At 45.4% G+C, this 12841-nt stretch overlaps 1 protein-coding gene across 1 annotated transcript in view; it reads left to right on the forward strand.

Annotated features, from left to right (window-relative positions):
• Nucleotides 1–12301, forward strand: part of ANOS1 (anosmin 1) — a 464829-nt gene extending 452528 nt beyond the window's left edge. Inside the window, exons 14-15 of the mRNA XM_029604378.1 lie at nt 1186–1327; nt 11996–12301. Coding sequence (XP_029460238.1) covers nt 1186–1327; nt 11996–12051 — 198 coding nt within the window. The 3' untranslated portion in view covers nt 12052–12301. The remainder of the gene's footprint in view (nt 1–1185; nt 1328–11995) is intronic.
• The last annotated feature ends 540 nt before the right edge of the window (nt 12302–12841 follow it).

Consider the following 12841-nt stretch of genomic DNA (forward strand, 5'->3'; position numbering starts at 1 on the left):
ATGGGTTTCCTTGGTGAATAGGAATTCTGGTAGCCTAGTGGAAGAAGAGAGGTCTCTGTCATGAGGTCTAGGGGAATGTCTGACCAATAGCCAAGCTTTGACTGTCTTCCTGAAGGTAAGGTAATCTGTTTGAAGGTGTAGGAGTAACTTGTTCCATAGATTTGGGGCATAGCAGCTGAATGTGTAAAGTCTTGTACTAGTTAATTTAGTAGATGCCAGAGGAGGGGTGGATAGGAGGGCAGTTTGAGAGGATCAATGTTCTCTTGTGGGGATGTAAGAGAAAAGAAGCTGGGAGAGTTATTCAAGGATAAATTGGTTCATGCATTTGAAGACTAGGCATTGAATTGTATCCCATGTTTGACTAGAAATCAGTGTAACTTATTCAGGATTGTCCTTATGTGGTCAGTTGCCTTGGCCCCATCTGAATTCTAGCAACCATATTCTGTAGAAGTTAGATGCATTTGAAGTTATTTTGTGAGATGCTGCTACATAGAGAATTACAATAGTCAATGCATATATTACCATGTATTTTCATAGTCTCCCACTTCCTCTAAAGGACTGAACTTCACCTCAAAATAATTCTGTACAAGAACTTATTTAGCATAAGTGGATTATGCTGGTGGCGTTAATTAATGATAATTGGCATCTGCCTCTCAAAAGATTTCAGTATCTGCACAACAGAGATGAAATTGCATGTACTCTATGAGCAAAGTTTCTGTCAAGAAAATATATTTAGACTGTTTGGTAAACTATACAGCAGAGGCTTTTACTCTGATGGGTCAAAATTCCTCTTTAGTTAAACAGAGTTGTATTATTTTTGGAAGCACATTCTGTAAATATGACTTATTAATATTTTATTTTTTAGAAACCGATGAGCCAGCTCCAGTTGGAGTAAAATCTTCAGAGACATCTTAAAGTTCAGTTTTTAGACAAAAATAAAATGATCTCATGAGAACTGACTACAGCTTCAGTTGCCAAGTATCGAAAGCTCTTCGGTTAGGTCATAAAAATGTAAACCAGGGATTAGAATAGTAATTGGAAGCATAAGGGGAAAACAAAATCTATAGTTAAAGCTTGGCAGTTTTAAAATGTTCAACAGGATTGCATTGTTAGGATGTTCAAATATATTATGTTTTTCTAGTAAACCTAAATCAAGTGCTTGTTTTCTTCCCAAACTTCATGTAGGATCATTATGTGCTGACAGTGACCAACCTAAGGCCATCAATGCTTTACAGACTGGAAGTGCAAGTCTTGACCACAGGAGGAGAGGGGCCAGCTACAATGAAATCATTCCGAACACCTAACCTACAGACCATGTCACCCCACCGTGAGTGCTGGAACTGTACAGAGGAGTTTTCATACCAAGGTTTGGGTGAGGAAGGTTAGGCAGAAAAGCACGGGACTGAAGGGAATGCTCGTTGTCTTACAGCTAGCAATGCCATTCTGTAAATCACTGAAAAACAGAAGTAATTCATCAACATCTTTATCTGCTAAGGCAGGTGTGGGCAAACTTTTTGTTTTAATTGGGGCCACATTACTGGCTCGCATCTGCACCAGAGGCTGGAGTGTGTTTGAGGGGGTGGTGGTGGTTGGGAGGGGGGGGGGTCTCCCTTGGAGTTCCTTGAGCAGGGAGGTCCCATCTAGGAGAGCCTCAAGTGGGGGAGGGGGAGGTACCAGAATAAGCCAATGCACAATGAGAGGAGTAAAACACCATCAATAGAGGCAAAAATACCCCAAGCAGCAAACAGGGACAAAAATACCTCAAGGTACAGATAGAAGGCCAAAGCAGCTCCAACAGCAGCCAAAATATCCCAAGCAGCACTATCAATGGCAAAAATACTTCAAGGCTACAGTAAGAGGACCAAAAATTCACCAAAAGTGGGAAACATTTCACAAGCAGCACCAACAGTGGCAAGGCCCAGTGATAGTATCAAAGCAACACCAACGGCAGCAGCAACCCCCCCTCCCCCTGCATGTACTGATTTAACAAATGTTGGTGCTCACTGAGCCATTAATGAAACATCTGCTGGGAAGTGAGGACAAGGACAGCTGAGAGAGCTAATTTCTATGATTGGAGCCTGCAGCAAATCAAAGGTGCCAATTGAAGATGAAATCACGTTGCCACCCACACTGCCCATGATGCTGCTGCTGCTGTCCTCCAGCAGCCCATCTAATGCTCTGACCTGACATCGTCAGCAATGGCTCAAAATGAAATGCATGATGGCGGGCTGTTGCTGCTGATGGGTCAGAGCATCTGTGGGCTAGAGACAATAGTGATCATGTTGGAAGTAGGTGGGGTGAAGAAAAGCTGGGGGTGGGGCCCTGGATAGGCTGGATCTAATCTATATGCTGTAGTTAACTACCCTTGTGTACAGGTCACTTGACGTGATATAATAGAAATAAACACTGTCCACAGAGAAAAAGCACAATTCAGCATTTCGGAGCGGCCTCAAAGGGAACGGGGAAAACCATTGGGGCTCCCCTAGGGCTTGGCGCGCGCAAGGTGCACTAGTATGCATTCCCTTGTGTGCGCCGACCCCGGATTTTATAACATGCGCGCGGCTGCGCACGCATGTTATAAAATCGGGGTACATTTGTGTGCGCCGGGTAGCATGCACAAATGTAGGCTGCGTGCACAGGTTTTAAAATCTGCCCCTAAGTGTGGTTATCCAGTAGACCTGTCCTAAGGTTAGCTGGATAGACTTATACAGCTAACTTTATGATAGCTAGGTGATTTCACTAGCCAAGCTACATATCTTCTGAATATGTACCTCTTGGTTATTTAATCACATACATCAATTATATTTGTAATGTTCATTGGTCTCATTATTTTTGTTTTATCTCCGAGAAAATAACCCTTGCTGTAGTTACACGATGTTAGGTTCCATATTAGGAGCTACCACCCAGGAAAAAGATCTAGGCATCATAGTGGATAGTACTTTAAAATCGTCAGCTCAGTGTACTGCAGCAGTCAAAAAAGCAAATAGAGTGTTAGGAATTATTAGGAAGGGAATGGTTAATAGAACGGAAAATGACATAATGCCTCTATATCGCTCCATGGTGAGACCACACCTTGAATACTGTGTACAATTCTGGTCGCCACATCTCAAAAAAGATATAGTTGCGATGGAGAAGGTACAGAGAAGGGCAACCAAAATGATAAAGGGGATGGAACAGCTTCCCTATGAGGAAAGGCTGAAGAGGTTAGGGCTGGTCAGCTTGGAGAAGAGACGGCTGAGGGGGGATATGATAGAGGTCTTAAGATCATGAGAGGTCTTGAACGAGTAGATGTGACTCTGTTATTTTCACTTTTGAATAATAGAAGGACTAGGGGGCATTCCATGAAGTTAGCAAGTAGCACATTTAAGACTAATCGGAGAAAATTCTTTTTCACTCAACGCACAATAAAGCTCTGGAATTTGTTGCCAGAGGATGTGGTTAGTGCAGTTAGTGTAGCTGGGTTCAAAAAAGGTTTGGATAAGTTCTTGGAGGAGAAGTCCATTAATGGCTATTAATCAATTTTACTTAGGGAATAGCCACTGCTATTAATTGCATCAGTAGCATAGGATCTTCTTAGTGTTTGGGTAATTGCCAGGTTCTTGTGGCCTGGTTTTGGCCTCTGTTGGAAACAGGATGCTGCGCTTGATGGACCCTTGGTCTGACCCAGCATGGCAATTTCTTATGTTCTTATTTGTGGTTCTTTTATAGAATTTTTGTTATATTTTGCTCTATTTAGTTATAAGAAATTTTTATTCTTTTCAAATTTTTTTAACATGATTACTTTTGTTGTTTGTTGTTTTGCATATAAACTGTTTTTGCTATGTAATATATTTGCTGTAAACAATTTTCTTAATTGAGGACAACATGCAGATTAACATTGTATATGATCTAAGTTTTAGAGCATTCACACATACTACTACTATTTCTACTACTACTATTACTACTACTACTAATTACTCCTTTAGCACTACTCAATGTATGCAGGACTATACAAATACAAATAAAAAAGTCCCTGCTCACTACAGTTTACAATCTAATCAAGACAGAGCAAAATGGGCTTTGGAAATTTCATTTATTAAGAAAATGGTTAAAATCAATAAAGTTGTGAGAGGGGTAATCAGTGGTTAAGATTTAAAAGCAACCTCAAAAGGTGGATTTTTAGACTGAATTTGAATAAGGTCAGAGAGGGAGTATGATGTCAGAGAGGGAGTATGAAGCGTACTCTAAGCACATGGTGCAGTAAGGTGGAAAGCATAGAGTTAGGAGTTGGCAGTGGAGGAGGAGGGCATAGATAAGAGTGACTTGCCCTATGAGAAGAGTTCATGAGGAGGGGTATAGAGAAGAGGTACAGAGATGCTGCAGGGTGAAGGATCTTTTAGGAGCATGAGCAGTTTGAATTCTATGCAGAAATCAATAGGGAGTCAATGCAGTGACTTGAGAAGTGGAATTATATGGGTGTAGCGTTATTGGTAAAAGACATTTTCTACGGCTGAATTTTGGATAGATTGCAGTGGAGAGAGATGGCGCTCTGGAAGACTTGTGAGGAGCAGGTTGTAGTGATCTAAGCGGGAAGTGATGAGAGACTAGATAAGGGTTCTGTTAATGTGTTCAGAAAGGAAGAGAGAGATTTTTGTGATGTAGAGAAAGAAATGACACATTTTAGCAGTGTTTTGGATATGTGTAGAGAAGGAAAGAGGAGTCTGAGATGGCCCAGCTGTTTCAGGCTGAAGGGACTGGGAGAATGATAATGTTATCCATGGAAACAGAGAATGGGGGAAGAAGGGGAGTAGGTTTGGGGGGAAAGATTAAGAGCTCTGTCTTAGCTATGTTGAGTTGAAGGTGGCAATTGGACATTTAGGCAGGCTGAGATTTGGAACTGGATTTCTGGAGGAAATCAGAGCACCAGGGGAATTAGTATAGAGAGAGAAGAGACAGAGCCCTGATGTTGCGGTCCCGGTCGCTAGGCTAGCGACCGGGTCCTTACCTCTCCACCGTCTCTCCTGGGCCCGCCACGATCCGCTGCTCCTGGGGCCTGCACGGCCGCGTGGCGGCGGCTCCCTCCACGTGGAGATGCCGCCGAAGGCCGAATCTGACTCCTCCCCTTGCCTGGGAACGCGCGCGCACGAGGAGACGGCTCTTAAAGGTCCAGCACCCGGAAGTGCTGAACCGCCCCGTTCCTGACGTCAGACGCCGGCTGGCTATTTAAACCAGCGTCTGACTCTCCTACCTTGCCTTTGCAACGAGGTCGCTCCTTTGAGTGCTTAGTTGCTTCAAGCTCTGGTTCCTGCTTGTTCCAGCCGTGCCTTGCTTCCAGCTCTGGTTCCTGCTCATTCCGAACAAGCCTTGACTCCAGCTCCGGTTCCAGGTTTACCTTGTCTTCAGCCAGCCACGACCCTCGGACTTCTTCACGACTCTCCTTGTCTTCAGCCAGCCACGACCCTCGGACTTCTTCACGATTCTCCTTGTCTTCAGCCAGCCACGACCTTCGGACTTCTTCACGATTCTCCTTGTCTTCAGCCAGCCACGACCCTCGGACTTCTTCACGATTCTCCTAAGTCCCAGTGACTCGGACCCCTATGGGCTTCTCCTGGGGGGTCTCGAGTTTCCAGGGCAAAGACTTCACCAGTCCGCTCCAGCTAGGGTCCGCCTCCCGGCTCATTAACAACTGTTGGACTTTGTCTATAATCAGCCGGGCCCAAGGGTCCACTATTGACTCTCTCCATAACAGTTTGCAAAGGCCATGGACTCGGCGGACTCCTCTCCCATGCAGGCCATTCCCGGTATGGCCCAAAGAATCCAGCAACAACAGCAATGCCTGGAGGTCTTGGCAGCTACAGTGGATCTTCTAGCCAACCGATTGGACGCTAATCCTCCACAGGTGGTACAACCCCCACCTCCGCCTGGGCCTCCGACTCCCGTGCAGACTCAACTTCCGGCGCCCACACGTTACTCCGGGGATGCCAAATCATGCAGGGCGTTTCTGAATCAATGCTTCATCCGCTTCACCTTGTTACCAGGGCAGTTCCCCTCTGATGCCGTCAAGGTGGCATATATTTTGTCGCTGCTCGATGGGAAGGCCATGCTTTGGGCCTCACCCATGTGGGAGAAGCAAGACGCCATGCTTCATAATTTACAGGATTTTGTGACTCATTTCAAACAAACTTTTGATGAACCAGCTCGTACGACTACCGCTACCACTGAGATCCTGCAGCTAAGACAAGGGCCCCGTTCTCTGGCGGAGTACGCCATCGAATTCCGCACTCTGGCTATGGAACTCGGCTGGCAGGATGACTGCTTGCGAGGTATTTTCCTGGAAGGACTCGCAGGGCGTATCAAAGACGAATTGATGGCTCGGGATGTTCCTCTCACCCTGAATGGGGTAATAGATTTGGCAGGGAAGATTGACCAACGTTTACAACAGCGAGCCAAGGAGGGCCGAGTCCTTCATCGGCCAGTTTCGTTGGCACCCTCCTTTTCCTGATCTCTGACTGCACCTCACAAGACACCATCGGCTACCGGTAACTCCTCGGAAGAACCCATGCAGCTTGGACGGGCGCCTCTGACTGAGGAAGAAAAGAGACGACGTCGCACCCTGGGGCTCTGTCTTTATTGCGGTACCAAGGGTCATTTCTTGGGTCAATGTCCAGCGAGACCGGGAAATGGTCAAGTCTAGGGAGAAGTGAGGAGATTCCCCTAGGCTGTATTAATGCTGCTCCTCAATGTACGGTTCCTATAACCTTAGAGTATCCCGGAGGCTCCTTCCAGACGCTAGCATTTATTGATTCTGGTGTCGGTGGGAATTTTATCCTGGAAGAGCTGGTACGCCAACTGGGATTATCTACAAAGCGCCGGATACCTCCGTTACGAGTTACCTCCATCCGGGGAACCCCTTTACCTGGCAGCATTTCTGAAACCACGATGCCTCTCACCTTACGAACTGGCACGCTCCACACTGAGACAATCTCTTTTTTGCTACTTGAGAAATCAATACATCCTGTGGTCTTGGGACTCCCCTGGTTGCAGCAACACGCTCCTGTGATCCATTGGGACTCACTCCAAATTGCTCAATGGAGCCCTTATTGTTTCCGGAACTGTCTGGACCCCCTCCCAAGGCCCGAAGTACTACTCTCTCACTCAGCTCTGTAACTTCCTCTGCCTTATCAAGAATTCTCTGACGTGTTCTCTAAGCAAAAGGCAGAACTCCTCCAGTGCCATCGGCCCTTTGACTGTGCCATTGATCTACTACCAGGCTCCACCCCTCCGCAGGGTAGAGTCTACCCTCTTTCATTGCCAGAAACCCGCGCAATGTCGGACTACATTACAGAAAATCTTGCTAAGGGCTTCATTCGCCCTTCACACTCCCCTGCAGGAGCAGGCTTCTTTTTCGTAGCCAAAAAAGATGGCTCCCTCAGGCCATGCATAGACTATCGAGGGTTGAACTCCATCATGAAGAAGGATCGCTATCCCTTGCCGCTGATCCCGGAATTGCTCGATAGACTTCAGGGGGCCAAGGTCTTTACAAAGCTGGATTTGCGTGGGGCATACAACCTGGTTCGTATTCGTCCGGGAGACGAATGGAAGACAGCATTCAACACTCGTGACGGACATTACGAGTATTTGGTAATGCCTTTCGGCTTATGTAATGCGCCTGCTGTCTTTCAGAATCTTATGAATGAGGTACTCCGTGAGATGCTTCATTCTTTTGTCATAGTATACCTCGACGACGTCTTGATTTATTCCCAAGATCTCTCTTCTCATCGTCAACACGTCAAACGGGTGCTACAGGCCCTTAGAGACAATCATTTATACGCCAAATTTGAAAAATGCCAGTTTGAATGTGAGTCGCTTCCGTTCTTAGGATACATTGTTTCCTCATCCGGTTTCCAGATGGATCCAGGAAAAGTTGCAGCCATTATCAATTGGCCCCGTCCGTCTGGCCTGAAGGCCCTACAGCGTTTCCTTGGTTTTGCCAACTTTTACAGGCATTTTATACCTCATTACTCCCAGAAGGTAGCTCCTCTCACGGCGCTTACTCGCAAAGGAGTCAACGCTCACGATTGGCCCACTACCGCCTCCGATGCCTTTGAAGAGTTAAAACAAGCATTTCTAGCAGCGTCTTGCTTACGTCACCCGGATCTACAACGTCCCTTTGTCTTGGAGGTCGATGCCTCGAACCTGGCTGTCGGCGCTGTCCTCAGTCAACACGATGCTTCCGGCAAGTTGATGCCATGTTCCTACTTTTCAAAGAAATTTTTGCCCGCCGAATGTAATTACGACATCGGAGACAAGGAACTCTTAGCCATCAAGTTGGCCTTCGAGGAGTGGAGGCAATGGCTAGAGGGGGCTAACCATCCGGTGACTGTATACACTGATCATAAAAATGTATTGTACTTAGCTCAAGCTCAGCGACTGAACCCACGGCAAGCAAGATGGTCACTCTTCTTCAGTCGTTTCAATTTCGTCCTCAAGTATCAACCTGCAGAGAAGAATGTTCGAGCCGATGCCCTATCTCGTACCACTCAGCTGGAGGAAGAGGAGGACTCTCTGCAACCCATCTTGGGCCCTGCATGTGTTCAACTAACTACCACCTCAATTGATTCCACAAGTAAAACTCCGGTTCAAAAAGGCTTCGGAGAAACGTTTTGTCTTGGGGACACGACTCCTTGACCGGGGGGCACGCCGGTAGACAGAGAACATTGGATCTCATAAATCGTTTCTATTGGTGGCCCGGACTTCAACATGACGTTTCGCTCTACGTTAACTCATGCCCCACCTGCGGCCTGCAAAAACCACTAAATGGTCCTCAGAGAGGTTTACTACAACCGTTACCGGTGCCCACGGAATCCTGGACACATATTGCGACAGATTTTGTGGTAGAACTTCCGCCTTCTCAAGGCAAGACTGTGGTGTGGGTCACGGTGGACCGCTTCTCTAAAATGGCTCACTTCGTGCCTCTGCCCAAATTACCTTCTGCGACTGAATTGGCTTCTCTGTTCACACACCATGTGTTTCGTATTCATGGTCTGCCCCAAGACATTGTGTCCGACAGGGGTCCTCAGTTCACAGCCAGGTATTGGAAGGCCTTATGCAGAAAATTTAAGATCCAGTTGAGTTTCTCTACCGCTTTTCACCCGCAAAGTAATGGGCAAACTGAACACATGAATCATTCGTTAAAGTTATTCCTATGAGCGTTTATCAACCACAGACAAGATAACTGGGTGGAGCTTCTTCCTTGGGCAGAATTTGCTTATAATAATCAAATACATACGGCAACAGGAAAGTCGCCCTTCCAAATCGTGTATGGGAAACAGCTTAAGCCACCATTACCCCTGCCTGTACCCACCTCTTCACCTGCCGCTCAGTTAACCGCTGATCAACTGATCAACCATAACACCTGAGGCACCTGATCATGGGATGACAGTAGAAGAGGATCCACCAGAGGACACACTAAAAGTGCAGTGGGAGAGGTAAGAAAACCAAGACAGGAGGGAATCCTGAAATCCATGTGAGGACAGAATATCAACAAGTCAATGATGGTCAATAATGTCAAAAGCAGCAGAGAGATCAAGGAGGATAAGGATAGAATAAAGGCCTTTGGTTTTAGTGATAAACTTGTTTAGTAACAACAGCAACATTTAATAAACTGATACCTGCTACTGTTGGTGCTGCTTTGGTTCTATCACTGTGTCTTGGGGTATTTTATTTTTGCCTTTGTTGGTGATGATTTGCTCCTTGGGATATTTTTCCCCTCCCCCTGCTCAAGAGGTTCCAAGGGGAAGAGATGATTATGATGATGATGATGAATTATTACTTTTTTTTCAGTAATGTGTTAAAAAATGTCATTGCTATATGCAAGAAAATCAGGATGGAGTCCAGAAATCCATATGAGGGCAGGTCATAAACAAAAGTGTCAAAAGCTTCAGATAGGTTAAGGAGGATATCGTGTAAAGGCCTTTATGGCCAAATTTTAAAATGGCTGCACACGTAAAAATCGGCACTTGTGCATGTGGTCGGGTCCTGTGTGCACTGCGCGCATTTTCAAAAGGGCCCGGCCATGCACGTAAATGCCAATACGCGCACAAGTGCCAGGCCCTGAAAAGGGGTGGGCCAGAGGGTGGGGTCTGAGTAGGGAGGGGAGGGGCAGGGCGGGGTGGGATGGAGGCCAGCCGGGACAGCAGCCATTAGCCACTGTTCCTGGGAAACGTGCGCCGGCAGTTGGCCAGCACGCACAAGTTGCTTCTGCTCCAATGGAGCAGTAAGTAAAAAAAAAATAAAAAAAATTATTTTAGTTAGGTAGGGGGTAGGGGTCGGGGTGGAGAGGGGAAAGGGAAGGAAGGTTAGGCAGGAAGGTAGGGAAGTTTCCTTCCAGTCTGCTCCTTAATTGGAGCGGATTGGGAGGGAACTGGGGGAGGCCTGTGCGCAATTTGCGTCGCTGTGCGCAATTAGCTAAAATTCACCCTCCCTGGGCGTGCCACCCACACATGCGAATGGCCCATGGATTTTATAACATGCACATGCATGTTATAAAATCCGCGCGTCCATGTGCTCGCACCGGGAACTGCACACATATGGGCGTGCGCACACACCTTAATCCTTAAGGTGTGTGGTGTGTGCACGTAAATGCCATGGCACGCACATCTCAAAAAGGGGCAGGCTTGGGCATCTCAGGGCCCTGGCCAAGAGCTGCACAGATAAATACATACGTATCCTGGCACACGCTGAGGTCCCCTGCCACGTAACTTTACTTCTGCAATGGTTGACATGTAAGTCATAAAATAAAAGGATCGAGCCATTCCAGAGGGTTTTAAAGATCTGTGGTAACTGGGGGGAGTATAGGCTATCAAACTGGGAGAGTTGGAGGACCTAGCTATTTACTGGGTGAACTGGTGGATGAACTGGTAAACTGGGAATGGCGTGGGCCTGCTCCCCTTTTTAAAATCTCCAGTAGATTTAGGATTTGTGCGCCCACTTAAAATTTGGTGCGCATGTGCGCATGGCCAGGTCATTTTATAACATACGCGCATATACATGTTTCTTATACAGTAGCTGCAACCCGGGGCGCAGGTTGACACACGCATGCAAATGTGCACTCCTGCCATAGTATGAAAGTTACTGCCTCTGGATTTTAGCCATAAATAGGTCATTAGTCTTTGGCAAGAGCTGTTTTTGTGGAATGTAGAATGTGAACATCAGACTGGAGTCGATCTAGAATAGCTGGTGATGAATGAAAGAAAGAAGATGACAGAGATGAAGAGCACATTTGAGTAGCTTGGATGTGAAAGGGAGGAAGATGAGATGAGAGGATAGAAGGGTAGGAAGTGGGTCCAATGAGGGTATTTTGAGGAGTGGTGTGACCACAGCGTGTTTGAAGGTAGTGGAAAGTGATTAAGGATGTGACAGATAGAAGGGATGATAGCAGGGGAGAAGGAGCTGGGTGAGATTGGGGTCAGAGAGTAGATGTGTAGCTTCTTCCACTGTGATTTCAGATAAAGAGGGTGGCAGTGGTCAAAGGAAAGGGGGGAGAAGAATGAAATGGGGATGGGGAGGTATAGATGACCTGGTTGAAAAGTCAAGACTAATTTTGTAATATGATACTTATAGATTTATATTTTACTTTTTGGCACTTCAAAGTAGATTACATTCAGGTACTATAGGTATTTCCTTATCCCCACAAGGGTTTATAATCTAATTTTGTACCTGAGGCAACAGAGGGTAAAGTGACTTGTCCAAGGTCACAAGTAGCAGCAGTGGGATTTGAACCCTGGGTCTTAGCCTGCTGCTCTAACCACTAGGGTATAATGGAAGTAGTCGGGCATAATCTGGACAGAGAATAAAGGGAAGGTTGGAGGCAAACACAGATTGAAGAGGGACTTGAATCTGGCAAAGAGACCATGAGGGTTGGAGTCAAAAGAATTTGTCAGATGGAAATAGTAGTCTTGCCATACCTATAAATTAACAATGTTTTTTAATAGTATTCCATTTATTAATTTTGCAGGATCTCATCTAAAACATCACCATCATCACTACAAACCTTCTCCTGAAAAATATTAGACTCTTCTTCGAATGTCAAAAAAGATGACTGAATATTTTATAACTCACATAAGACAGCAGAGGTATATGCCTGGAAAAGCAGCATGGTCTCCCTCCAGTAACGGCTCCCATCTCTCATTAATTTCTTCAGTAGCTCATTCTACCTCACTTTTTCTTCAAGGGGAAATAACTCTTCCAAGCTCATTGTACGATGATTTGGAGGAGGTCATATTTTGTGTATCCAAATTATTAAAGGAAGCAATCAAAATCAGCCTGGAGCAATGAAGCATGCATCTGTTTTCAGAATCAAAGTTCATAGTTCCCTGCGATTCACCTGAATTTCAATGATGCTATGCAGGATAGGTTTTCTCTAGCTTTTTCAAACTTGACGCAAGTTCTGAAATTGACGATTTTCAAAAACCATTCAAGCAAAATACTTTAATTTGTTAGAAATAGTCCATCATGATTAATGTTTAACTGATGAAATGATGCAGAAAGTAATTGTGCATGAAAGCACCTCTTTAGGGGATTTGAAGGTCTGTACCCTATTTTTGTTTCCAATTTTGTACCTATTGTAGAACTATTTTAAAGATCAGAATATATATGATTTTGGAAGTAATACATAAAGGCATTTCATAGGGGACAACGTAAGAAAAATCTAGTAGAATTTTATAGAAAAGTTGACATATTTCTTGGTTTGGGAAGTCACATATACAAATTATTACTGAAATAAAGACATGGACAACCTAATGTTTGATATCAAGTAATACAAAGTATGTTAACATCTTAGAATTTCTGCAAGTTAAATTAT

Source organism: Rhinatrema bivittatum, chromosome 5 (genome assembly GCF_901001135.1).
Source record: "Rhinatrema bivittatum chromosome 5, aRhiBiv1.1, whole genome shotgun sequence".
Lineage (NCBI taxonomy): Eukaryota > Metazoa > Chordata > Amphibia > Gymnophiona > Rhinatrematidae > Rhinatrema > Rhinatrema bivittatum.